Raw genomic sequence first — 27,006 nt, 5'->3', positions numbered from 1 at the left:
GTATCAGTAAATGTGTCCGCCTTCCACAATTTGTAATTCTAAATTTCAGTGTCAGGTGGGGTTAGGAGTCATAAGTGTCTTCATTAACCCTATCATCTGCTATTTTAGCCTGTAAACACCTGCTAGGGTTATTATGGTCAGTGTGAATATGGACTTACATGTGAAATAAACAGATCTATAGTGTAGACCACCACTCACGTGGTAATAGTGCCCCCATACGTACTAGTAGTAACCCCACACACTAATACCCACTCTGTGTAGAAACACAGTAGTATGAAGAGGGCTTAGAAGCTAAACCCAATCTGTATGCAGTAGGTGCTGAATGTAAAATATACCTGAAAAACTCCTATCCCAGCCATCTAGATGCAGTTAAGCTAATCATGGCAATTAAACAACTAGACAGATGGAAAGAACTCTCTCTGTCCCCTGATCGCCCCCAGTGATGAAATCAAGGTGTATGTATGAGTTGCCAATGTAGCCTGGGGCATTATGTGGGCATCCTGCTTGTGGCTAGGCTTAGACCTGATTCACATGGGTGTATTTGCTCATGAAATGATTGTGCAGGCAATACACAGAAAATAGAGCCCACTGATTTCAATGTGTTTATTCATAAGCACATATTTTGTGGTTGTAATTGTGTCACCCAAAAAGTAATGCAGCATGCTCTATTTTCCTGCACACTTGCGCAGGAACCGAACACATGGGAAGTTTGAAATTTTTTTTATAAAAAAAAACGTTAAAAAGTTAAAAAAACGTCTTTCTATATAACCATAAAAATAGAGCACAATTAAAACAATTGACAATCATTACTGAATTTATAAATGGCCAAGCAATTTAAATATTGCACAGTAAATTCCATTAGAAAAAAAAAATTCAACAGAATTGTATGTTGAATAAAAGGCAAAGAAAAAGTTGTATGTAGCCCAACATGTTAACAATGGAAAACAAATGGAAAACAGACACAGATTCATCAATGGAAAAATAAAACAAGTTTTGGGTGCAACAAAGAAAGGAGTTTGTAAAAAAAATAAATACATAAAAAGTTGTTTTTTAAATTAGTACTAAATTAGGGCTTATTCAGACAGGCTTATATCGGGTTTTGATGCCCAGCCAATATACGCTGTCCCTCTCTGCAAGGGGAGGAGGCGGGTCTGGCTGAAAGCTAGTGCACTGAGCTCCCGGCCCCTCTCTGCCCCTCACCACTGCTTACAATGAGATGGGCTGGGGCAACGCTAAGTTCTGCCATTCCTGCCCCATCCCATTGAATGTTAAAAAATCTATTTTTTTTTTAGCTTTTTACCCCCAATAAAACTAAAAAACAGGAAAAAATTCAGTGAAAAAGATATAAAAAAATAGTTCTATATGTCACGGGAAAAAAAAACGCAGCAAAAATAATTTTGGTAGCTAAAGGAAAAAAAATAGAGCAGTAAAACTGCTACATGGGTAAAATTCCTAAAAAGTGTCTGGTCCTTAAGATACAAAACAGCTTGGTCCTTAAGGAGTTAAACAGTGGTCAAAAGAATCAAAGCTAGAGAACCATTAAAAATTAAAATAGCCATCCCTCATATTATTCCAGAGATAATATAGGATGAGGCTATTCTCTAATAATAATAAAAAAATACGAAAACCTGCTATCCTTGCCCTGCCTAACAAAGAGATCTGCCCCAAGGAATGTCTAGAGATTAGAGATGAGCGAACCTACTCGGTTTGGGTGTTTTTGAACTCGAGCACTGCTTTTTCTGAGTAACTCACTACTCGGACGAAAAGATTCGGCAGGCGCCGGGGGGCGGCGTGGTGGAGCGGGGGGTAGCAGTGGGGAACAGGGCGGAGCTCTCTCTCTCCCCCACCCCACTCCCCTCTGCAACCCCCCCCCCCCGTCCCTCACCCCCAGCGCCCCCCGATTCTTTTCGTCCGAGTAGTGAGTTACTCAGAAAAAGCGGTGCTCGAGTTCAAAAATACCCGAACCGAGCAGGTTCGCTCATCTCTACTAGAGATCTTTCTCTTACTCCTCAAACCCACTCTCCCAACTGGTTCAGATCTCATCTCTCCCTTCCATATGCTTCAGCCAGTATTCATATGAATTGTAGAAATCATAAACCTTAAAATATATAGGCAAATATTATGAGGTTATTTAGTTAGTTCTTGAAAAATATGTCTAGTAAAAAAATTGTATAAAACTTTCTTGACAAATGAATGTGATTAGAGATGAGCGAGCACCAAAATTCTCGGGTGCTCGTTGCTCGAGTCGAGCTTTCCGCGATGCTCGATAGTTTGTTTCGAGTAACGAACCCCATTGAAGTCAATGGGCGACTCGAGCATTTTTGTATGTCGCCGATGCTCGCTAAAGTTTTCATTTGTGCAAATCTTCAAAACCTATGAAAGTGATGGAGACGACACAGATACGGATAGGGCAGGCGAGGGCAACATGCAGGGCTGCATCTCAGGTTCCCAGGTCTCACTATTAAGCCACAATAGCGGCAAGAGTGCCCCCCCCCCTCCCAACAACTTTTACTTCGGACAAACCCTCATTAGCAAGGCACACCTTAGCTAAGCACCACACTACCTCCAACCAAGCACAATCACTGCCTGTGGGACACAACGTTGCCTCTTATCCTGGGTTACATGCTGCCCAACCCCCCGCACGACCCTGCGTCCGCAGCGCACACAAAAGTGCCCCTGCGCAGCCTTCAGCTGCCCTCATGCCACATGCTGGCCTCATAGCCACACCACCCTCATGTCTATTTATAAGTGCATCTGCCATGAGGAGGAACCGGAGGCACACACTGCAGAGGCTTGGCAGGGCCAGGCAGCGACCCTCTTTGAAAGTATGGGCGATAGCCCACAATGCTGTTAAGAATTGATAATAGATTGACGTTCCATCTTCATTCCAATCCTTTGCCACCTCCGTCAGGAGCCGCAAAGGTGGGCATAAAGGGGACTCATCTGCCAGCCCAGCACTTCTACACATCTCCACAATGCAGCAATACTCGGTGTGGAAAGTATGTGAGCGGGCCCTGGGTCAGCCTCTGTCCCAGCAAACACCTTGTGTGGCCCAAGGTGCTGCGAATGACATAGCAATAGGGACTCCATATGTCCATGCACTAGTCATTCTGTTTGGGTGTCGGATACCTCATCGACAATGCAAGGGGTAAACCATCTGCACTCTGCACCCTACCCAAGTCTGTCAGTGTTTTGGGGACAGACAGGTACAGCTCCGCTATGGCAAGTCTGTGTGCACCCGCAGCTTGGGTGGCTAGCAGGAACCCACAGACGGTACATAAAGAAAACCCATTGCAGTGCCCCGGATAGCTGAGGTTACATAAGAGGAAATACATGTTGGCTGCGGCCCACACGCCATGCCCTGGACATTCTGTTTTTTGTTTTTTTTTTAAAGTGCCAGGCAGGTAAAACTCCACTATGGCAAGTCAGTGTGCACCCACAGCATGGGTGGCTAGCAGGAACACACAGATGGTACATAAAGAAATCCCATTGCAGTGCCCCAGATAGCTGAGGTTACGTGAGAGGAAATACATGTTGGCCGCTGCCCACATGCCATGCCCTAGTCAGTCTGGGTTTTTTGGGGGGCTAGATAGGTAGAACACCGTGATGGGAATACTAAGTGCACCCATAGTATACACAGACCCCAGTAATATTACTGTAGCAAAGGTATAAGCTGACCCCAGTAACATGTATGTTGCAAAAGTCTAGGGAGACCCGATTTACATTTCTGTAGTAGCAGTATAGACAGACCCCAGTAACATCTCATTAGCAGAAGTATAGGCAGACCCCTGTTACATTTATGTAGCTGCAGTATTGCCAGACCCCTGTAACATTTCAGTAGCAGCAGTACAGGGAGACCCCCTGTAACATTTGCGTGGCAGAAGTATAGGCAGACCCCAGTAACAATCTTGTAGCAGAAGTATAGGCAGACTCCTGTAAAATTTAAGTGGCAGCAGTATAGGTAGACCCCAGTAACAGTTATGTAGCAGCAGTATAGGCAGACCCCTGTAACATTTATGTAACCTGAGCATAGGTAGACCCCTGTAACATGTCTATAGTAGAAGTATAGGCAGACCCCAGTAACATTTCTGTTGCAGTAGTATAAGCAGACCCCTGAAACATTTTTGTAGCAGCAGTATAAGCAGACCCCTTTAACATTTAAGTAGCAGAAGCATAGGCAAACCCCTGTAACATTAACGTGGCAACAGTATTAGCAGACCCCAGTAACATCCTTGTGGCAGCAGTATAGGCAAACCCCAGTAAAATTAATGGGGCAGAAGTATAGGCAGACCCCAGTAACAATCTTGTAGCAGAAGTATAGGCAGACCCCTGTAACATGTAAGTGGCAGCAGTATAGGCAGACCCCTGTAACTTGCTTGTAGCAGAAGTATAGGCAGGCAGGTAGACCCCCGTAAAATGTCTGTAGTAATAGTATAGGCCAACCTCTGAACCATTGGGATACCATGAGCATAGGCGAAGGCCGGAAAAATTAGATGGATAAGAGTGTAGGCGTGGGCCCCAAAAATTTGTGTACCAAGAGTACAAGTGTACCTCTGAAAAATGTATCAACCGAGGTGAAACCCATAAACATTTTTTTAAAGATACAGCTCACTGTTGCTTAATTTGTAACAGAGCCTGGAGGCAGCCCTGCTGAAAAAATTGGTTCATGTTACAGTCTCAATACTTTTGAAACTTTGAAAAATTGTTAAAAAAATTGGTAGATGTAGATGAGCCTTTTGGGCCGCAGAAAAATTGACCGTTCAGCGCGATGACATGTTGGACTGAAGGAAGAGTAGCAGGAGGAGGACTAATGTCAGAGACAGAGTGACAAAGCTAAATGCCCCGTTTAACCGGTGATATAGAGGAGAGTGTTTTTATCTGCGGTTGCAGCAAAAAGAATCTTTAGGTTCTGCTGCTCTCCGCCGGTGGAGAAGAGAAGTCTGGGGAAATCCAGGCTTTGTTCATCTTTATGAGTGTAAGCATGTCGGCACTGGCAGTTGACAGGCGGGTACGCTTATCCGTGATGATTCTCCCAGCTGCACTAAACACCCTCTCTGACAAGACGCTAGTGGCAGGGTAAGCAAGCACCTCCAGGGCATATAGCGCCAGTTCGTGCCACGTGTCCAGCTTTGACACCCAATAATTGTATGGAGCAGAGGCATCACGGAGGACGGTGTTACGATCGGCTACATACTCCCTCACCATCTTTTTACAGTGCTCCCTCATACCGGACTGAACAGCTTGCCTGCAGTGTGAGGATCATACAGAGAGGTTTCCCCACGAAATCGGTGGAGTTAGAGATTCGGGGCCTAGTGCCTGAATGGAGCCGCGGCCTAGATTTTGGGAGAGGAGGGGAAGCAGCGTGCGCTGAAGCGCTCCAAAAGGGCCGAAAACCACAGCGGACTTACCCCAGTGAGCTTCCGATAGCTGGGCTCAAGGAGAGGAGCAGAGACGAGTCCCGCAAACATCAGGTTGGAGCACATAGTGCTAGCCCAGACAGTCCCGCGATCGGGAGCGGCGGCATCCGGCACAGAGGAGAACTGTGATCGCTATATGAGCAGTGAGTAACGGAGACCCCAGAAAGCCCTTCTACATAGCGGGCAGTTACCTAAGAGCGACGGGAGCAAACACACCATCTCACCTCCCTGTTTATCTCCGCTAAACTCATTTTCCCGCCCGAATTCTCCGCCATCTCTCCCCACCCCTCCCCCCTCCCCAGCCCTACAGTCGTGAAGGGGAGTAGAGGTAAAAGAACTAAGGAGCATACAACTTAAACTGCTTCAACTGCTTAACTGGAAGAGTGGTAGAAGTGTCCAAGGGGGCACTGCCCTAATTTTTCTGGAGCTGGTTTACCCAGCTCCATAAGAAACACAATTTTTTGAGGACTATAGACGCAAGTCTGCCCCTATTACAAACCTCCAACATTCATTTGCCGCCACGCAATACAATTTATCTATAGGCAGCTACCTGAATCACAGTGAAGCAGGAATCTTCTCAAGAGCATAGCTCTAATTTTTCTGAAACTGTGTTAATTAGATCTACAGTAAACACAATTTTTAAGGACTTTAGATGTAGTCTGCCACAACTATAAAACTTCAATTTTTTCTGACCTCTTGCAACACCATCTGCCCATGGGCGGCTGATAGCCCGCAAAGATGACTAACTGACCTCTAAACAGTGTGGAGGAAGCCACCCCCTGGTCCGCGACATGGGACATATTTCAAGACTCTTATTTACCAAGGCTCTCCTAATTACCAGAAATACTACTACACATTCTATTCTATAGAACACAATGGTGAAAGGCAACAGAGAAAGAAGTTGCGTTCCACCAGACACACCGAGAAGACAAAAAAAACAAGCTGATATGCAGAAATTCCTAAAAAGAAAAAGTTCACAATCCCCAAACGCCCTGGCTAAATCACTCCCATCACAAAACATACCAGACCATGCAACTCAAGACTCAGAGCTTCATAGCGAAATAGAAGAAAAAGAATGTGATCTTGGAACCCAAATCTCCAAATCATTTCTACAAAAAGCACTTCTCAAAGTCACTTAACCAATAATGTCAGAGCTAGCGGACATTAAATCTGAGCTACAACAAATCGGACATAGAGTGGAGGACCTAGAGGGAGCATGCTCTGCTATCATTAAACATGCAAAAGCTACCTCACATGTAGTGGAGGCCCACTGCTCATACCTAGACCGGGCTCTTACCTTAATTGAGGGCCAAGAGAATCGCAGCAGACGCTGTAACATCCGGATAAAAAGCCTACAGGAATCCTGGGCAGCTGAGTCCTTACGCAAAGTGGCCGGGGAAATCTTTACAGATCTGCTGGGAGAAGAGAGGGCCGCACAAATTCAAATTGAGAGAATACATAGAGCAATTAGACCCAAACCTAAAGAAGGAGACCCGACAAGAGACGTAATCTTCGGACTGCTCTCATTCACAGATACAAGCGCTATTCTAAATGCTACAAGAAAACGTCAACAGCTCAAATACAGCGACGCGCCAATTCAATTCTTTCAGGACATTGCACCCTCTACTCTGGTGAAAAGGCATTTATTACGACCACTACTAGAAGTCCTGAAATCAAAAGGAATTCAATATTTCTGGCTGTTCCCATTCGGTCTGGCAATCAATGACGCAGGGCGCCGAATGACAATCCGAACCCCTGAAGATCTCGAAGCAATCTGGCAACATCTGAGAATAGACCCAATTGAAATACCTTCTTGGTTGCCCATAGAATACGACTTAACTATCCCCCCACTACCAGAGGGAGAGCCTTGGAAAACAATCACAAAGTTCAAATCACCAAAAAGCAAGAAATATGGTACAAAAGCCTCGTCTTAGGACACTAAAAGAGACTCATCTCGCGATGTGACAACCTTTTGGGAGAACAGCGCATCAGACCTTTGAAAGAGAAGCGAAGTTGCGAGACTTTTGAAACCTTGGATTTAAATCACAATCTGCACACAGCTAACGACGTTCAGAGTGTGAACACCAGGGTTCCTGTCTGAACCACTACCTGCAGGACTTACGAAACCTATAAAGGGACCCCAACCTGACTAATCCCCAAGGGAGATTCTAAAGACTACCCGGTGCTAGATTATTATCATTACTTCATATAAATAGTAAGGAACTGCATACTGAGGTTCGGCCTGCGTGGAGGAGACAGTGCCTTGGGTAGGTGGAGCTCTGGGAGTCATACGGGGGTCGACATCCCGGGCCCCCCCCCCCCCTGCCTGGGGGACCTCACGCCGATCATAACAGAATAGAAAAGTACAGACTACAAGTTTACTAGTTATAATCAGTATCTTATGCCGATTGTGATACATTAGGAACAAAGGGAGAACTTGCACTAGTTGTTTTCTATGTTATTTTGCCTCTCCATCTTTCCTACCTCTCCTATCTCCCCTACTTCCTCCTACTCTAGTATGCTTCTCTCCATACCCAAGCACAGGTCAAAGCGCTCTGACTCACATAGTGAGATGACAAGCCATGCCAAGGGGAAGAAAAGAATCCCCTGACGGTACGAGCGGTGCTGATGACAACACGCGACCCCACGCTGCCGAGAGGGAGCCGCACACGTGAGTGAGCCTACTACAACCAAAACCTATGTGTTAGCCTTCACCCAAGGGCAGTCCTTGGATGAGAAAGACACCGACAACAGAGTCCCGTTTGATGAGGTTGTCGGGGTGCTTCTGATCCACACAACAATATTCCTAGTTCACACAACAGTTGACCGGATTCCGTTCCCCTGGTCAAGAAGTTTACGCTAACTGCAGTTTTCCCCCCAACCGATTTGCCCCCCTCTCACTCTCACCCCCCACACACACACACTCTACGTTTATCTATACAGAAACAGACATCACCAATATGTCCGCAAGACACCCTTCTCGAACCAACACTCCACAAAGTCAACGAAACAACCACCTCCCACAACAAAAACAAAAACAGCAACAACAAAAAATCCCAGATTCTCAAATAGGAAAAACAACCATCACCACCTTTAACACTAAAGGGCTAAACTCACCAAACAAAAGACATCACATGTTATGGCTACTAAGGAAAAGTAAAACGAAAATCGCATTTCTACAAGAGACCCACTTTAAAAGTAACAAGCTCCCAGCTCTCCCTAGAAACTATTTCGCACAATGGTTTTATAGCTGTAACCCGACTTCGGCCTCTAAGGGAGTATCAATAGCCATTCACAAAGACCTTCCCTACCAAAGTGACAAACAACTCACACAGAAGGCCGTTTCATAATCATAAAAGGCACAATAGGAGGCTCTCACTATACCCTTGCCAACATATACGTGCCTAACACTAACCAAACTAAATGGCTAACGGACGTGCTACTTACACTAAAGTCCTTTGCGGTAGGACATATAGTCTTGGGCGGGGATCTTAATATAACACTCAACCCATTACTAGACGCATCAAAGGGAAGGTCCCAGGTCTCGCGGAGAGCTCTAAAAAGTCCACGCAGCCTTGCAGGATTTAAATCTAATCGACTCCTGGAGATACAGACACCCGATAGAAAAGGACAATACCTTCTATTCACAAGTCCACACCTCATATCAGAGACTTGATTATATTTTTATATCAAACAAACTATTAAAAGCAATTCATCGCTCCGAAATAGATAGCATTACAATTTCGGATCACGCACCAATGCACACCAGCATAAACATACTATCTAATAACTTAGGGGAATGGAGATGGCTCCTAATCGAGTCGATATTAAGAGAGGACGAACATAAACAAGAGTTAATTAAAGACCTAACTGAATTTTTTGAGATCAACTCAAAAAACAATACAAACACCCCCTTAATCTGGGAAACACATAAGGCCTACGTGAGGGGTCTCTTCATATCCCTGGGCTCAAAACTAAAGAAACAGAAACAAAAGAAAATAGACGACCTATTAACGAAAATAGTGGCTCTAGAACAAAAAAGGAAACTTTCAGCAGTAGAGAAAGCACAAACTGAACTAAACTCCCTTAGAGACCAATTAAAGTTACTGCTTGACAAAAATTTCGCCAAATCCTATGTAAACTACAGGCAAAAGATTTATGCTCACGGAGACAAAGGAGGTAAACCGATGTCAACTGAGAAAAAAACGTATATTAAAGAAATTAAAAAAGATTCAGGGGGAAAAACCACATCTTCCCTAGACATTGCGACAGAATTCCACAAGTATTACACAAAATTATACCCGAGTGCCACGATTTTCACCCTTTTTCAACCGAGTGCCGCGATTTTCGAGTACTTCCGTACTCGGGCGAAAAGATTCGGGGGAGGGGGGGCGCCGTGGGTGAGTGGGGGGTTGCAGCGGGGAGTGGAGGGGAGAGGGAGAGAGAGAGGGTTTCCCCCTGTTCCCCTCTGCTACCCCCCGCTCCGCCACGCCTCCCCCCGGCGCCCCCCGAATCTTTTCACCCGAGTACGGAAGTACTCGAAAATCGCGGTGCTCGATCGAGTAATTACTCGAAACGAGTAGGTTCGCTCATCTCTATTACAGACCAATCTCTTTATTAAATGTAGACATAAAAATCTGGGCCAAACTGATAGCTAACCGCCTGAGTAGAATTATTCCCAAATTAATATCAGACGAACAGACAAGCTTTGTAAAGGGTCGAGAGGGCAAGGATAACCCCGCAATACTCCTGCACTCTATACAATACACTAAGAAAAAGAATATCCCCCTAATATTTCTAGGGATAGACGCTGAAAAAGCGTTCGACCGCGTTGATTGGACATTCATGAGAGCGGTCCTCCACAAATTCAACTTCCCCCCCAATTTATTGAAGCCATCTTCTCCCTGTATGCAAAATCTTACGCAAGACTAAAAGTAAATGATATTCTATCCCAACCATTGAACATAACAAATGGTACACGCCAGGGTTCCCTACATTATTTATCCTCACGTTAGAAATGCTGCTCCAGGCGGTTAGGCAAAATCCAGAAATTCGGGGACTAGAAATTGGAGGTGAATGCATCCAATCCGCTGCATTCGCAGATGATGTGCTTTTCTTGATTACGAACCCCACAGAAGGCCTCATTAGTCTAAATCGCCTGCTAGATCTCTATGGTAGTTTCTCCAATTTAAAAGTAAATAAAAACAAATCAGTCTTACTGAATATATCTCTACCCCCCACAGAGCAGAGGAGTGAGAAATCCTCCCCATATGTCTGGGCAGAACATTACATAGACTATTTAGACATCAAAATCACAAATAATCTAACAAAAATTTATGAGAGCAACTTGGGGCCGTTATTAACAGAAATCGCATCACTCCTAGCAGCACACAATCTACCCATTATTTCCTGGTTTGGGAGAAAACATCTCATTAAAACATACATATTGCCTAAGATTCTCTACAAACTACAAATGCTACCAATACACATACCCAAATCTTTCTTCAAGAAAATTAGCTCACAATTCTCAGGCTTCTTCTGGAAATATAAACGCCCGCGACTTGCATACTCGTTGGTGTCCAAAAGAAGACAATACGGAGGAGTGGGTCTCCCTAACATTTTGGAATATTATAAGGCAATCAACCTAAATAGATGGTTGGAACTAACAGCCCCGACTAAAAACCACAAATTGAGGAAAATCTCACAACTGACCTATGGCAACAACTTTCTTAGGGACCTGTGGCTACCCCAGCCCCAAAATATACCATTCCAAAGACTTTAGTATCCTGCTGAGGGGCATCTGCGAGACCTGGGACTCCCTATCCCACGAATTAGCACCCCCACCATCTCGTTACGCACCTCTAAGCCTACTGCCTTATATCACCAAGCATCCCAAGACCTGGACTATCTTTAAAGGACGATCAATCCACGATTTACAAAATATTATACACGAGGAACCCAACTCCATTATAAACACCTTAAGCACACAAAAGAAGCTACAAAACCTTCACATCGTGCACATTGCAAATACAATCTTAAATTTTAAAAGAGAACATCCATCCACAAGACCGACAACAGAATACGATAGATTAATAAAATCTCAAAATATAGAGTCCAGAAAAATATCACTCCTGACCAAAAATTTTACAACAATTCGAACCTTGGGCAGACCAACTTATATCTCCTCATGGGAGAAGGAGCTAGACACAAAAATATCAGAGACAGAACTCAAAACGATATTTAAATCTTCTTACGGTGTCTCTCCATGTGTTCGCCTCCAAGAAAACCATTATAAACTCCTATCTAGATGGTACAAAACCCCCAAGTGGCTATTCACCTACAAACTCTCAGAATTGGACAGGTGCTGGAGATGTCAGGAAAATATAGGTTCTTACCTACATATTTGGTGGAACTGCAAGAAAATGAAACCATTTTGGTCTGAAATCGAAAGTGAAATTGCAATAATTCTGAAAAAAGAACTTCAATTAACCCCGGACATGATAATATTAAGTAGACCGAATAAGTCATTCAACCCCTTGAAAGACAAACTTACCGCGTTTATGATAGCGGCAGTAAAAGCGCTAATTCCCCTTCACTGGGGAAGCCCAACTCCCCCTTCCACAAAGATGTGGAAAGAAAAGATTAATCAAATTCACCAGTTCGAGGAGATCCTTAGCTGGACAAATTCAACATATACTACATTCCTGGACGTCTGGTCGCCCTGGGAAAGCTACCGTTCAAACACCACAACAGACGATTAGCCCTCCCCCAGGTCCGGTATTCCTTTACTTGGCAAGGTTAGCTTTGACAGTACGCCCAGTACGTCCGGCCCAACTTACTCCCCTGGAATGGGGATAAGGATTGCATTGGCTCGACGATATCTCCAAATAGCAAAATGGAAAAGACAACAGTTAACAGCTGACCCCACTCTACCCTATACAGTAAACATAACTGCAAAATAATATACATCCCAACATGGGGGTGGATCTATTACATTAGCTATGCGACACCACACCTCCCTATATTCTTAGACACAACTAGCTCTCTCTCCAGCCACGCCATAGCCCTCAGGTGCATCTGAGGCTCCCCCAACCCAATCTGGCGGAGCACCCACCCAAGCAGCTTTCTCTCTGCAATCCCCCGGCAGAGACGCAGCCACCTGCCCTTGAGCACTTACACTCGGGCGGGATACTATTAAAACTTGAAGAATGAGGAGGGAGGCGATATATATGAAAGAGCACCTATAGGGACACCGGAGCTATGAGCTACAAACAATAAAGATTGAAGCTTTAAGTGCGGACAACAGAGACCACCCTCCCCTCTCTTCCCTTCCCTCTTCCTTCCTACCCTTCCCCCCAACCCCTTACCACCCTGGTTATTACTAGTTTTCAAGTGCACAGACGCGTTCAGGGAGCGGTCGCCGCCGCCCACTCTGGTCCAGAAAATAAAGCCTTTTAGCCTGCGGGTCTGGGCCGGAAGGGCGACTGGGACCAGCCAATAGATATAATCAGTATGCATTGTAATGAATGTATGTATTTTGTAATAACCTACTTGAACCATACAATGACATGCTATGGATAAGCAAAGCGCAGCTGTGCGATGCTGTTTGCTCTGTAAAAGTAAAAATTTTCAATAAAAAGTGAATTAACAAAAAAAATAAATAGGAAAAAGGCCTTGGAGAGTGTTCCCCTGCCTGCACTGAACATGCTGCCTGATCTCTGCGCCTCCCCTGCTACTTGGCCCTCGGAACTGCGCCTTCTGCCGCTAGCGCTGTCAGATGGGAAGTTTACCATCAGTTTGTCAACCAGGGCCTTGTGGTATTGCATCACTCTCGAACCCCTTTCCTCTTCGGGAATGAGAGTGGAAAGGTTCTCCTTATACTGGGGGTCGGGAAGGGTGTACACCCAGTACTCCGTAGTGGCCAGAATGCGTCTAACGTGAGGGTCACGAGAAAGGCAGCCTAACATGAAGTCAGACATGTGTGCCAGGGTACCAGTACGCAACACATCGCTGACCTCACTAGGAAGATCACTTTCCGGATCCTCCTCCTCCTCGTCCACAGGCAATACACGCTGAACAGATGGGAGGCAAGCAGCATGGGTACCCTCTGCAGTGTGCCCAGCTGTCTCTTCCCCCTCCTCCTCCTGCTCCCCCCTCCTCCTGCTCCTCCTCCAAAATGCGCTGAGATATAGACATGAGGGTGCTCTGACTATCAAGCGACATACTCTCTTCCCTCGTCTCCTGTTCCGACCGCAAAGCGTCAGTCTTTATGCTTTGCATTGAACTTCTCAGCAGGCATATCAGAGGAATGGTGACGCTAATGATTGCAGCATCGCCGCTCACCATCTGGGTAGACTCCTCAAAGTTTCCGAGGACCTGGCAGATGTCGGTCATCCAGGCCCACTCCTCGGTAAAGAATTGGGGAGGCTGACTCGCACTACGGCGCTCATGTTGGGGTTGGTATTCCACTATTGCTCTACGCTGCTCATACAGCCCGGCCAACATGTGGAGCGTAGAATTCCACCGTGTGGGCATGTCGCACAGCAGCCGGTGCTCTGGCAGATTAAACCGATGTTGCAGGGTCCGCAGGGTGGCAGCGTCTGTGATGGACTTGCGGAAATGTGCGCAGACGCGGTGTACCTTGCCAAGCAGGTCTGACAAGTGCAGTTAGTTTTTCAGAAACCGCTGAACCACCAGATTGAAGACGTGGGCCAGGCATGGCACGTGTGTGAGGCTGCCGAGCTGCAAAGCCACCACCAGGTTACAGCCGTTGTCACACACGACCATGCCCGGTTGCAGGCTCAGCAACGAACGCCAGAGGTCCGTCTGCTCAGTAAGACCCTGCAACAGCTCAGGGTCCGTGTGCCTCTTGTCACCTAGGCTGAGTAGTTTCAGCACGGCCTGCTGATACTTACCCACCACTGTGCTGCCGCGCCGCACCGACTGCTGGCGACGTGCTGCTCACATTTCTTAATTGAGAGGTAGAGGTTGCGGAGGAGGAGGAGGGGGAGGGTTTAGAGGAGGTGGCATAGACCGCCGCAGATACCAGAACCGAGGAAGGACCCACAATTCTGGGTGTGGGTAGGACGTGTGCGGTCCCAGGTTCTGACTCGGTCCCAGCCTCCACCAGATATAGTGGCACTGCCCACCAGTACTTGTCCACGTGTCCGTGGTTAAGTGGACCTTCCCAGTAACCGCGTTTGTGAGGGCACGATTTATGTTGCGGGAGACGTGCTGGTGTAGGGCTGGGATGGCACACCGGGAAAATTAGCACGGGACCACTGCCTCCATCATGTTTTTGAAAGCCTCTGTTTCCACAAGCCTGTACGGCAGCATCTCCCGGCTGATTAGTTTGGCAATGTGCACGTTTAAAGCTTGTGCATGCAGGTGGGTGGCGGCGTATGTGCACTTCCGCTCCAACACTTGTGTTAGCGACAGCTGAACGCTGCGCTGAGAGACATTGCTAGAGGGAGTGGAGGACAGTGGAGGTGAGGGTGTGGGTGCAGGCCGAGAGGTGCTCGTGCTTGTGTCCTGTGAGGGGGATTGGATCTGTGTGGCAGGTTGGGGCACAGGGGAAGAGGCAGTGGTGTGACCCAGAGGTGGTGAATGGCCTTTGTCCCACCTTGTGGGGTGCTTGGCCATCAGATGCCTGCACATGCTTGTGGTGGTGAGGCTGGTAGTGGTGGCTCCCCAGCTGATCTTGGTGCGACAAAGGTTGCACACAACAGTTCGTCGGTCGTCCGCTGTTTCAGTAAAAACAATCCTCACTTTTGAACACCTAGCCCTCTGCACCGAGGCTTGACGTGAGGGGGTGCTTTTGGAAACAGTAGGGGGATTCTTCCCTCTGGCTCTGCCACTACCCCTGGCTACTTCACTGTCTCTTCCAACCTGTCCTGCTGCTGCACTTGCCTCTCCCTCTGAAGCCCTGTCCTCAGTAGGCTTAGCAAATCAGTTGGGGTCAGTCACCTCATCGTCCAGCTGCTCTTCCTCCGAATCCTCTGTGCGCTCCTCCCTTGGACTTACTGCCCTTACTACTACTTCACTGACAGACAACTGTGTCTCATCATCCTCATCCACACAAAAAGCTCTTGAAACAGTTGCCGGAAGTCCCCAGTCTCATCACCCGGACTCCAGGAACCTTCCAAGGGTTGGGCATCGGTCACGACAAACTCATCAGGTGAGAGAGAAACCATTTTTTCCCACTCATGGCAGGGATCCGAGAACAGTTCCTGGGAGTCTGCCTGCTCAGAATATATCATTTTCATGGAGTGATGAGGCTGGAAGGAAGGAGGAGCAGCAGCCAAAGATTCAGAGTTGTAGTCCCTAGGCCGGGAGTAGTGGACTGCGTAGAAGACTGGGTGGTCGATACATTGCTGGAGGCGTTTTCTGCCATCCACGACAGGACCTGCTCGCACTGCTCTGTTTGTAATAAAGGTCTACCATGCGGACCCGTAAATTGTGATATAAAGCAGGGGAGCCCAAAAACTTGCCTCTCTCCTAATCCCTCAGCAGCCGGCTGTGATTAACAACGCCCAGGAACTCAGCCTGTGCTTACACCCTCACTTGGACGTCCGTGTCCTCGACCCCTACTCCTCATCATGGCAGATTAAGAATAAAGCGGGGCCCAAATAAATTACCCCACTGTACAGCAGTGACATTTGTGGCTTAATTCACCGCACACAGAGACTTGTAGATAGCTGAGGCTCTATGCTGTGACTTGAAAAAATTAACCCGCTGTCTTGCGCTGATACCTAGGGGTAATTTACCACTCACAGAGACTTGTAGATGATAGAGGCTGTATGGAGTGGGAGAAGACTCTAAAGCCAGTGGATAGTGCTGGTAACTGCAGCTATCTCAACCCCACCAAGGAAAGGGTATTGTGGGACGCTCTGCTTTCTGCTCTGCTGAAATACTTTGCAGTGGCCCAGGTAATATTACAGTACTGTTTAGCGGTAAGACCTCTGTCTAATGCACTGCAGACACAGAACAGTATAACTGAAGTCGTTTACAGTAGGCAAGGAAATGTTTGAGTGCAGTTCCACGGTGAGTGCTGGTTGTATGGCACTGCATGCTGAGAACGCTATTACTGAAAAGCTGGGAACAGGCCTAGATGCGTAATACAAAAATTGATGCACTACTGCTCCCAGCCAGCCACAACTATAATGCAGACGGTGAGATGTAGCCCTAAGAATGAGCGTTGGGGTTCTTGTACAGAGAATCAGGAGGACTGTATAACTTTCCCTATATAAGTAGCTGCGTCCCTACACTCTGCCTTATGCACTGCACAGACAAAACAGCATAGATGAAATGGCCTGCACAGATAAACATGCGAGGAAGGAAATGCAATTGACTCGAGTACCACGTAGTGTTGGTCTCGAGTAACGAGCATCTCGAGTACCCTAATTCTCGAACGAGCATCAAGCTCGGACGAGTGTGCTCGCTCATCTTTAGATTCTAGTTATCCAAAAATAGAGAATGTCGAAATACACTTCCCTGTGTTCTTAAATGAAATGGTTTAAACGGTGGTCAAATGAACCAAAGTTAGAAAACCATTAAAAACTATTATAACACTAAGAAGTTTTCTAAAACTTTTCAATGCATTATATGGTGCATTAAAAAATACAACTTGACCTGCCAAAAATTGCAGAGACTTGTCAAAAGTTTTGATCACTGGAATCTGAGTGCTGAGACCCCTACCCATCACTAGAAGAAGAAAGCTAAAGCTCTCATCAGTGTGTTGATATCTAGTTGAAGGTTGTCTCAATACAAAGGCTATGGGTTCATCTTCAGCTAAGGCCGCCTTCAGATGAGCACCCTTTTCAGCGCACAGAAAGCGCTTCTATTGGAAACAATTCTTTCCTATAGAAATGATCAGATGCAGGAATTGTAGGAATTGCAGCCACACAAAACACTTGCCTCTCTCTTAAAGATAGGACATGTTAGTGCTATGATCGCACCTAGCTCCATGGTTCGCGCAAAGATAGGATGTGACCTCTCTTTGCTGCGTCCTTCCCCTATGGTAGCCTTGAAAGCACGCAGCTCGCACCACTGATCGTGTGAACGGACTGCTTCAAGCAGCTTGAATTAAGTCATTCAAGCAAACTTTAGAACTTTACAATCTTTGCCCGTGGCTATATAGCACTAAAACAGCGCTCGTCTGAAGAAAGCCTAATAAGCAGTGACAGCGCTTGATGAGTGCTTCATTCTAGTAAATCAGTGGGGTCTCCGCATCCGCAACCCCAGCGAAAAAAGCATTTCACTTGACATGTCAAATATTTTTAAAAAGCGCACTTTTTATGGGACATAAATGGGAAACCTTCTAAATGAATCATTTTTCCTTTGTTTTATATTTAGAACAATGGAGATTTTTGTTTCGCTAATGAAAACTGTAATAGTGGGTGTTGCCAATATGTAGGCTATGCCGGGATAATTCCTAAATGTGGACCAAAAGTAAAACCTCAGAAATGTTTGGGTTCGGTGAGTACCTGTTATCAGCTGTTCTATTACTCTCTCCTGCATACATACAGTATAAGGCCTCATTCACAAGGGCTTTAAAGTGTCAGAATCCACTTAGTTTTTTCAAACATGGATTTGACAGCTTTATACACTGGAACAAACAGCTAAATTACACCCCCTCCTCGAAAACCAGACTACTGATGACAAAGAAAAGAAATCTAAGCACAGACTTAACTAGGCAGAGTGCCTCGTGCTTCTCCTGCCACCCTTGTAGAAATTCTCTTTACCTCCTAAGATTCTTTCTGAAGTTTCTGCATGAAAAGAAAGGCACAGGGTGGCGCTGTGCCCCAGAACAAAGCCCAGGGAACACTTGGGCTATGTTTCAGCTGTGGTTAATGCTCTGGCTTGGCATCTGGGATACAGACTGGAACATACATGATACACGCCTGTAAAGGGTTTGTTTAGTAGTTGAGAACAGAAACAGCAAATGTCCTTAAAAAAAAGAGTGCTCACTGCTGAGCGGTGGTGACAGAAAGTACTGCATGTAGTCGCTGCCAACCTGTAATCAAAGACTGATGGTCCACCACCAGAGCATCTGCACTACATCATAAGGACATTTTTAGCTTTGGTTTGTTCTTTCTTATTTTAACTTGGAGTCAGGTAGGTACTGTTCAAATGTTGATTAATAGAATATTTTGACTGCCATTATGAAGTTGAGAAGGATTGTTTTCCTTCAAAACAGAGTAAATTGGCTTTTTACTCATTTGGAATTTTTTTGCCATCTTCTGGATCTACAAGGGGAGGGAGGAGAACAGGTTGACCTGGATGGGCATCTGTCTTTTTTCAGCCTAGCATACTAGGTTACTAACTATTAAATACCCATTTAATAGAGATTCACCACCTTTTTAGTATTTTCTAAAACTTGTGGTGTAACAGGTAATGGCCCTACACCTGGTTGTCTAATAATCAGAACAGCTCTTTTGGTCTTTAGCAAATAAAGGGTAATGACTAGAGATGAGCGAACGCGTTCGTCCGAGCTTGATATTCGTGCGAATATTAGGGTGTTCGGGATGTTCGTTATTCGTAACGAACACCATGCGGTGTTCTGGTTATTTTCACTTCCTTCCCTGAGACGTTAGCGCGCTTTTCTGGCCAATTGAAAGACAGGGAAGGCATTACAACTTCCCCCTGTGACGTTCAAGCCCTATACCACCCCCCTGCTGTGAGTGGCTGGGAAGATCAGGTGTCACCCGAACATAAAAGTCGGCCCCTCCCGCGGTTCGCCTCAGATGCCGTGTGAGTTAGATGAGGGACAGTGCTGTTTGTACCGGAGCTGCTGTAGGGAAAGAATTGGTAGTTAGTGTAGGCTTCAAGACCCCCCAAAGGTCCTTATTAGGGCCACTGATAGCTGTGTGTTGGCTGCTGTTAGCAGTGGCAATTTTTTTTTCCTCAAAATCGCCTCTGCAGACCGTTGCACCCGGCATTAGGGACAGAAGTGCTGCATAGGCAGGGAGAGTGTTAGGAGTGAGTGTAGCCTTCAAGAACCTCAACGGTCCTTTCTAGGGCCATATTTATCCGTGTGCAGTACTGTCCAGGCTGCTGTTAGCTGTGCTGCATTTGCCATCCAGGACAGGACCTGCTCACACTGCTCATTTTCTAATAACCGTCTCCCGCGTGGACCCATTAATTGGGCGATGAATGTGGGGACACCAGAAACGTGCCTCTCTCCTAATCGCGCAGCAGTCGGCTGCGACACACCTGGATCAGGAGCTCGGCCTGTGCCCACACCCTGACTTGGCCCTCCGCGCCCTCGGCCGCGTCCACGTCCTCTAGGCCTACCCCTACCCCTCAGCATGCTGTATTACCAGTGATTTGATTTCACAGGCAGCTAATAAATTGGCGCAAGACTGCAGGCCAAATATAATTTTTTCCCTTTTTTGAAAACGAAAGGCCCCACTGCCTCTAGTGAATGTATAATCTAAGTTTAATAACTGTGCTGTGCCCCTGCTAATGTGTCACAGAACGTGAGGGTAGCAGAGTTATTAACTGTGGCAGAGCAGGTATTTTTTTTCCCAATTAAGGAAAGCAAATGGCGAAGCCAGGAGTAAAACGTAGCTGGGTGCGTCTGATTTTTAAAGGTGTCACACGCAGCCGACACGTGTCCACCGCCCTTAGGACGGACAGAGGCAGGACAAATAGAATTATTTTCCGTTTTTTTGCACCAAAAGGCAGCACTGCGTATATTCTATGAACATGAGAAGTTTAATAACTGTGCTGTGTCCCTGCTAATGTGTCACAGAACGTGAGGGTAGCAGAGTTATTAACTGTGGCAGAGCAGGTATTTTTTTTCCCAATTAAGGAAAGCAAATGGCAAAGCCAGGAGTAAAACGTAGCTGGGTGCGTCTGATTTTTAAAGGTTGCACACGCAGCCGACACGGTTCCACCACCCTTAGGACGGACAGAGGCAGGACAAATAGAATTATTTTCACTTGTTTTACAAGCAAAAGGCAGCACTGCGTATATTCTATGAACATGAGAAGTTTAATAACTGTGCTGTGTCCCTGCTAATGTGTCACAGAACGTGAGGGTAGCAGAGTTATTAACTGTGGCAGAGCAGGTATTTTTTTTCCCAATTAAGGAAAGCAAATGGCAAAGCCAGGAGTAAAACGTAGCTGGGTGCGTCTGATTTTTAAAGGTTGCACACGCAGCCGACACGTGTCCACCGCCCTTAGGACGGACAGAGGCAGGACAAATAGAATTATTTTCACTTGTTTTACAAGCAAAAGGACCCACTGCATATATTCAATGAATAATAACTGTGTTGTGGCCCTGCCTATACAATTCTTTCCCTGCAGTATCAATGGAGGGTGCAATGCTCTGCAGAGGCGATTTTGAGAAGTAAAAAAAATGCAGCACAGCTAACAGCAGCCTGGACAGTACTGCACACGGATAAATATGGCCCTAGAAAGGACCGTTGAGGTTCTTGAAGGCTACACTCACTCCTAACACTCTCCCTGCCTATGCAGCACTTCTGTCCCTAATGCCAGGTGCAACGCTCTGCAGAGCCGATTTTGAGAAAAAAAATATTGCCACTGCTAACAGCAGCCAACACACAGCTATCAGTGGCCCTAATAAGGACCTTTGGGGGGTCTTGAAGCCTACACTAACTACCAATTCTTTCCCTACAGCAGCTCCGGTACAAACAGCACTGTCCCTCATCTAACTCACAAGGCATCTGAGGCGAGCCGCGGGAGGGGCCGACTTTTATATTCGGCGGACACCTGATCTTCCCAGCCACTCACAGCAGGGGGGTGGTATAGGGCTTGAACGTCACAGGGGGAAGTTGTAATGCCTTCCCTGTCTTTCAATTGGCCAGAAAAGCGCGCTAACGTCTCAGGGAAGGAAGTGAAAATAACCAGAACACCGCATGGTGTTCGTTACGAATAACGAACATCCCGAACACCCTAATATTCGCGCGAATATCAAGCTCGGAAGAACACGTTCGCTCATCTCTAATTTTTACCTTGTATTATTGGAGTGTTTATTCACGTACAGTTGTTCCAGGCCCTGACCGTTCCCGCTGACCTGAGGTACTATGCTCCTGTCTGTGACTCATTTATTTCCCTGTTGATGTTCCTTCCGGGTGGTAACTTGAAAACTGTAGTAATTCATTGTTATGTAGAATCCACTAGATGAAATTGTTCTGCAGGAATATTGGCCCATGTGGAAAGAAGACCACCTTGAAGTTCCCACAAATTAGATGGAGGTGCTGACATGCTCTCCCGTTTCTCGTGCCACTCTTTCAAAATACTTCCATGAAAGTGTGTTTACATCAGATTAAGACCTTATTGTGTCTTCCATATAAAAGAGAGAGTATGTGTGTTCCCTAAGGGGTTAATGTGTTTTTGAGCACTATGAAAAATCCAGATGCCTTTTTCATAAAACTTTTTATCAGTTTATGGTTTTCCTATATAACTTCTACAGAAAAGAGTGCCAAACCGACCTCATACACACAACGTCTGTCTGAATGTTCAAGGACGTGGTCACGGGGCGGCTTGTGAGTTATGCGTGAGAATCTAGGACTCCCCTCCCAGCGGACAGCACACAGATGCAGGTCCATGTACTGACTGAGCGGTGGGTAGTGGACATTACATATCCTACCCTCATCCATGACACGGACCAGAACAGGACATAGTCCACGTGAAATAGCGGTCATGTGATTAGCCTTATTGGCAAGTATGTGTCCGTGTGCCGTGAATTACATGGACAGCACAGATGGGGAACAGCCGTCTGAATTGTCCCTAATAGTCTTTCCTTCCTGGTGTGAAGTAATAATTGTGGCCGATCTCAGGAATAATAACAATGAAACAAACCTTATAAAAGAATTATAATTCACAGAACATTTATTTCCTCTCTTTTACATTTAGGACGGTGGAGATTACTGTGCTCTTAGTGAAAATTGTAAGAGCGGGTGCTGCGTAAATATTCACATGGATGCAGGTGTATGTATCCAAAAAGCAAAAGAAAATGAGGAGTGTGACCCTGAGGTGAGTATCTGTGAGCAGCTGCCATACTGGTTTCTCTATCAGGCTGTATTCACACAGCGAAGGGGGAGTTGTACTTGAGATTCTCATGATCAGTTTGCATGGCGCAGCACACAGACCCCCATACACATGCTGTGTGGGACCCCGCAGCTTACATGTCACATGCTTGTATAAGTCATGCAGAGATTTATCAAACTTGGACCGACAAGCCGAGTGGGGGAAAGAATTTTTAAAAAGTGTATCTTATCTTAGAACTCGACATGGAGCTGTTCCTCCTTTATTCCTCCTGGAAGTGTATGAATAGATACACAGTGGAGTGCTTGTACACTAGACAGTGATGTGACATGAGCTTTGACTGCAAATTACCACAATTTTGGATGCGCCCTAAAGCCTCATGTTCCATCTATACAAGCTGTGTGGCCAAACACTGCATTGAAAAGCTGCTATAAAGGTTTTATCACATGGATGATTTTAACATTCAAGTTCTGTATGAGTTTGAAACTTACAAAACTTGCACAAGACTTCTCTCCATCAGGGCCCATTCTCCGTAACTGGACCCCGGGCCTCACGCTGCGTCTCCCACCGCTGATTTTACATGTTACTGGCAGATGTGGTTAGGATTCATAGGTGTCTTCATTAACCCTATCATCTCTTTCTTCAGACTCATAATGGGTTCTATAAGCACCACTGCCCGTGTGAGAGCGGACTTATATGTGAAAAGGACACAATATGTGTCCATTCAATAGATGAAATATTCATTGAATTGTGCGGCATAGAATTTATATACAGGAAGCCAGAAGTAATTGTAATGCCCTGCAGGGACCAAAACAGAAGAATCTGCAAGAAGCCAAGCACAGCAAATAAATGGAACTAAGAGCTGAGAAAGTATCCGCCTGTATTTACACGGATCTACAAGAGGTTTTCAGTCTTATGGAAATAAAGTTTGTACAACTTCATAATATGTTTTGTCTTTCCTCACTGTCTTCAAGATCTCTGCTTGCTGTCAGTGTATGAAAATATTGGCATTCAGAGAAGCCGTCACCTTCTCTGCCTCACACAGCAGCAGTTTGTTACAATGTACCAGCCAAGAGTATACTGTTGAACAAAAGTAAAGGCTCATTCACAGAGGCATAAATATGCTCCATATTACGCATGTATTAACGAGTGTATAGAACCTTTAGTGGGTTCTTTCACCTCTGAGTATCTTTCACATAATTTACGGTCACGTGAAAAAAATTGCAGGATGTCCCATAGAAGTGAATGTACAAATGCTCAGTGAATATGCGTGAAAATTGAGTATGTACTGTGTATTTGCACATCTACTAAATGGGAGCGGCCTGCGTGGTTTTTGTGCCTGTAAATATGTATCAATTATACGTACAAAAAGAGAATGCCAAATTGGCTGAAATTTGCACTAAATACTCATACATTTGTAATGCGTGAACATCCTGTGTATCCACAAACTGACATACACATACGCCGTGCGAATCACCCCAAATACTTGGATTCCTGAAGTTTTCATGACTGCAAAAAGAAAAAAAATTCAGACACAAGCCCAGTTCTTTTTTTCTGCATCTTAAAGAAAAACTGACAGCACACAGATGGCATCCGCATGGACTTAAATGGGCGAAAACAAATCAGGAGAGCCCATGCAAAGAGCTTATCCATGCAATCCGTGTCTGTGTAAAAAAAACCTTAATCGCATGCATCGCACCACTAAATAATAAGGGAGTCTATGCTGTTCGGGTGTACTATGTTTTTTTTTTTCAAACGGACTGCACTATGATTAAAAAAAAAACACTACTCTGCTGGAGGCCGTAATCACAAAGATCTCTGCTACAATTTTGCAGAGGCTTCAGCCCGGGACATAACCTGCAGCAGAAAAAAAATTGTGGTGAAATGTGTGGTGGATTCTCAGGAAAATCCGAATGTAGTTTACATTTTTTTCCTTAGATCCTCAGGATGCGGAAAAAAAAACATAAAATAAGATATACTCATCATCCCTGCGTCCCTTCCACTACCGCAAACCCAGGTCATGTGACCGCTGCAATGTATTGTGTATGGGCAGCATATCACATGCAGCGCATACAAATGTATAGGGCTCACGCTGTGTATGTACGCAGAGAAATAGAGCATGCTGTGATTTATTTCTGTTGCATATCGATACACAGTGTCTGCATGCCGGGGTTGTCCCACTAAATACATTTATCATCTATTAACGGGATCAATGATAAATATATAATCCCTGGGGGTCCGACTGCTGGGACCCCAAGCAATCACAAGATTAGTGCAATTCGATTACCCCTGAGTGACTATGGTAGTGGTGGACAGGCATAACCAGTTCTCCATTTATCCCTATGGGACTGATGGAAATAGCCAAGAGCTGCAGTCATCTGTCTCCATAGACAGTGAGTAGGACAGTGTTCATAAATGCACACCACCGATCCGTTCACTGCAGAAGCTTGGGGACTCCTGTTCTCTTGATTACTGGGGGTCCCTGTGGTTGGACCCTGTGATCATAAACTTACCCTGTGGAAGCAGATGATAAATCTTCATTTAACAGGTGTGAACCCAACACAAGGATGCTGCTGCAGATTTTGGAGGTTTGTCCTCAGCAGGAAACTTTCACTACTTGGCACATTATCTTTTGTGTTATTGTTAATGAATGGTTCCTTGTATGCGAAAGTGAATGAGTCAAGTACCTTGTGTCCAGGGGTTCCTCACATCCTCAGTCTCCAGCGCTGTCTGGTGCCCCAATAACCGGTCTACAACTAGGCTGAGGGGAGCGGAGTGCAGGAATCCTTACTACCAGATGATTCTGATGTACAGAATGTGTTACGTCTAAGGCCTCCCTCACACAGGGCGTTTGCAGTAACGCAGCGTTTTTCAACGCTGCGTTACTGCAGATTCCACCCTATTTCAGCAGCACTGGCATACTTTATGCCAGCGTTTTGGCTGCGCTTTCAGCTCGGCTGAAAACGCAGCCAAGAATGCTGAAAAGAAAAAAAAAGTAATAGCCGCTGCAGTCCGGGTCGCGGCCGCTGGTCTCTGCCGCTGATCCGGGCTTTCTCGGCACTCCCAAGTCTATTGCCGGAGGCCAGCTTTGAGAACCCGGCCTCCGGCAATATAGTGCTGTGATTGGTTGTTGGTGCTTGCTCGATGCCCAATCACAGCCCTTCACTGACTGTCTCAGCCAATCAGAGCTTGCCGGCGCTGATTGGCTGAGACAGTCAATGAAGGGCTGTGATTGGGCATCGAGTGTTCCGATAACCAATCACAGCACTCTATTGCCGGAGGCGGGGTTCTCAAACCTGGCCTCCGGCAATAGACTTGTGAATGCAGGGGAAGCCCGGATCAGCGGCAGAGACCAGCGGTCGCGACCCGGACTGCAGTGGCTAGGTGAGTATTAACTTTCTTTTTTTCTGTCTACCTAGCTGGGGCTTCTATTGCAAGCCCTCACCCCAAAAATCGGCGAGTCGTTAATGCTGCCAAAAACGTGGCACCAAGTGTTGCCGCGTTTTCAGCAGTGCTAAAACCGCTGCCCATTCATTTTAACGGGCAACGCAGGGCTGAAAACGCCCCAAAATAGAACTTGCATTGCTGTCAAAGTGCAGTGTTGGGTGGCGCTGTGTTTTCAGCCCTGTGTGAGCAGCCCCATTGAAATGAATGGAAGTGTTGTACAGCGTTTAGCGCTGGGCTGAAAAGGCAGTGCTAAACGCTGTATAAAACGCCCTGTGTGAGAGAGGCCTAAGGAGAACATTTTTGTGTGTCACCTGCCCCCCCCCCCCCCCATTACAAACATGCTCTAAGTCAAACCCCTAAAATGAGTTGGAATCCCACAAAAAACTGTTTGCAGATGAATATTCTAAAATACATACCATAGACTACATACAGACCAAAATGGATTGAACCAAAAATCAAACAGTACATGGCCATATTATAAATCGGTTGTGTGGTTTCAGGACAAATATTTGTAAGGGCTTGGCATGAGATAAAATAATGTATACTTACCTGTCTTCAGCCCTCCTAGGGCACATCTAACTCACTCCAGCTACTCTATTCCTGTGACTGCTGCGGACAGTGAGAGACAGAAGCGTCACCTTCCGAAATTCTGGCATTACCGCTTACATCCTGAGTTCCATGATCCCAGGAGGCCTCTGATTGGCCACAGCAGTCATGTGACTTCTGGTAGCAAAGGAAAGAAATGAAGCAGCGAGAATCCTGAGTAGTGTACCCTTGCTAATCAAGAATTGATGATCTATCCTGAGAATAGTTCATCCATAGAAAAGTCTCAGGAAACTGTATAATAGTTCTGCAAGATGCATCTAAGGGCCCCTGCACACTTGCATTTCTCTTTCACATTTTTTCACGCGATATCGCTGCGTTTTTTTTACGCGACTGTCAATTAGACTTTCTAATGTTAAAAACTAGAGATGAGCGAACACCAAAATGTTCGGGTGTTCGTTATTCGGAACGAACTTCCCGCGATGTTCGAGGGTTCGTTTCGAACAACGAACCCCATTGAAGTCAATAGGCGACCCGAGCATTTTTGTATTTCGCCGATGCTCGCTAAGGTTTTCATGTGTGAA

At 45.9% G+C, this 27,006-nt stretch overlaps 2 protein-coding genes across 5 annotated transcripts in view; both read left to right on the top strand.

Moving 5' to 3' along the window:
* LOC136614557 (uncharacterized) overlaps nt 1–23,361 on the top strand; it is an 88,675-nt gene extending 65,314 nt beyond the window's left edge. For 2 of the 4 annotated variants that reach the window (XM_066594121.1, XM_066594120.1), the window contains exons 4-6: nt 17,772–17,894; nt 22,301–22,420; nt 23,079–23,361. In XM_066594121.1, the coding sequence (XP_066450218.1) occupies nt 17,772–17,894; nt 22,301–22,420; nt 23,079–23,291 (456 nt within the window). In that variant the 3' untranslated portion in view covers nt 23,292–23,361. The remainder of the gene's footprint in view (nt 1–17,771; nt 17,895–22,300; nt 22,421–23,078) is intronic. The other 2 variants (XM_066594123.1, XM_066594122.1) reach the window with 2 other exon arrangements.
* The window catches only part of LOC136588589 (keratin-associated protein 10-4-like), an 820,730-nt gene that overhangs the window by 497,372 nt on the left and 296,352 nt on the right, over nt 1–27,006 (top strand). The window lies entirely within an intron of this gene.

Source organism: Eleutherodactylus coqui, chromosome 1 (assembly GCF_035609145.1).
Source record: "Eleutherodactylus coqui strain aEleCoq1 chromosome 1, aEleCoq1.hap1, whole genome shotgun sequence".
NCBI lineage: Eukaryota > Metazoa > Chordata > Amphibia > Anura > Eleutherodactylidae > Eleutherodactylus > Eleutherodactylus coqui.
The sequence above is the reverse complement of the archived record's forward strand: the minus strand, read 5'-3'. Positions and strand labels throughout refer to the sequence as shown.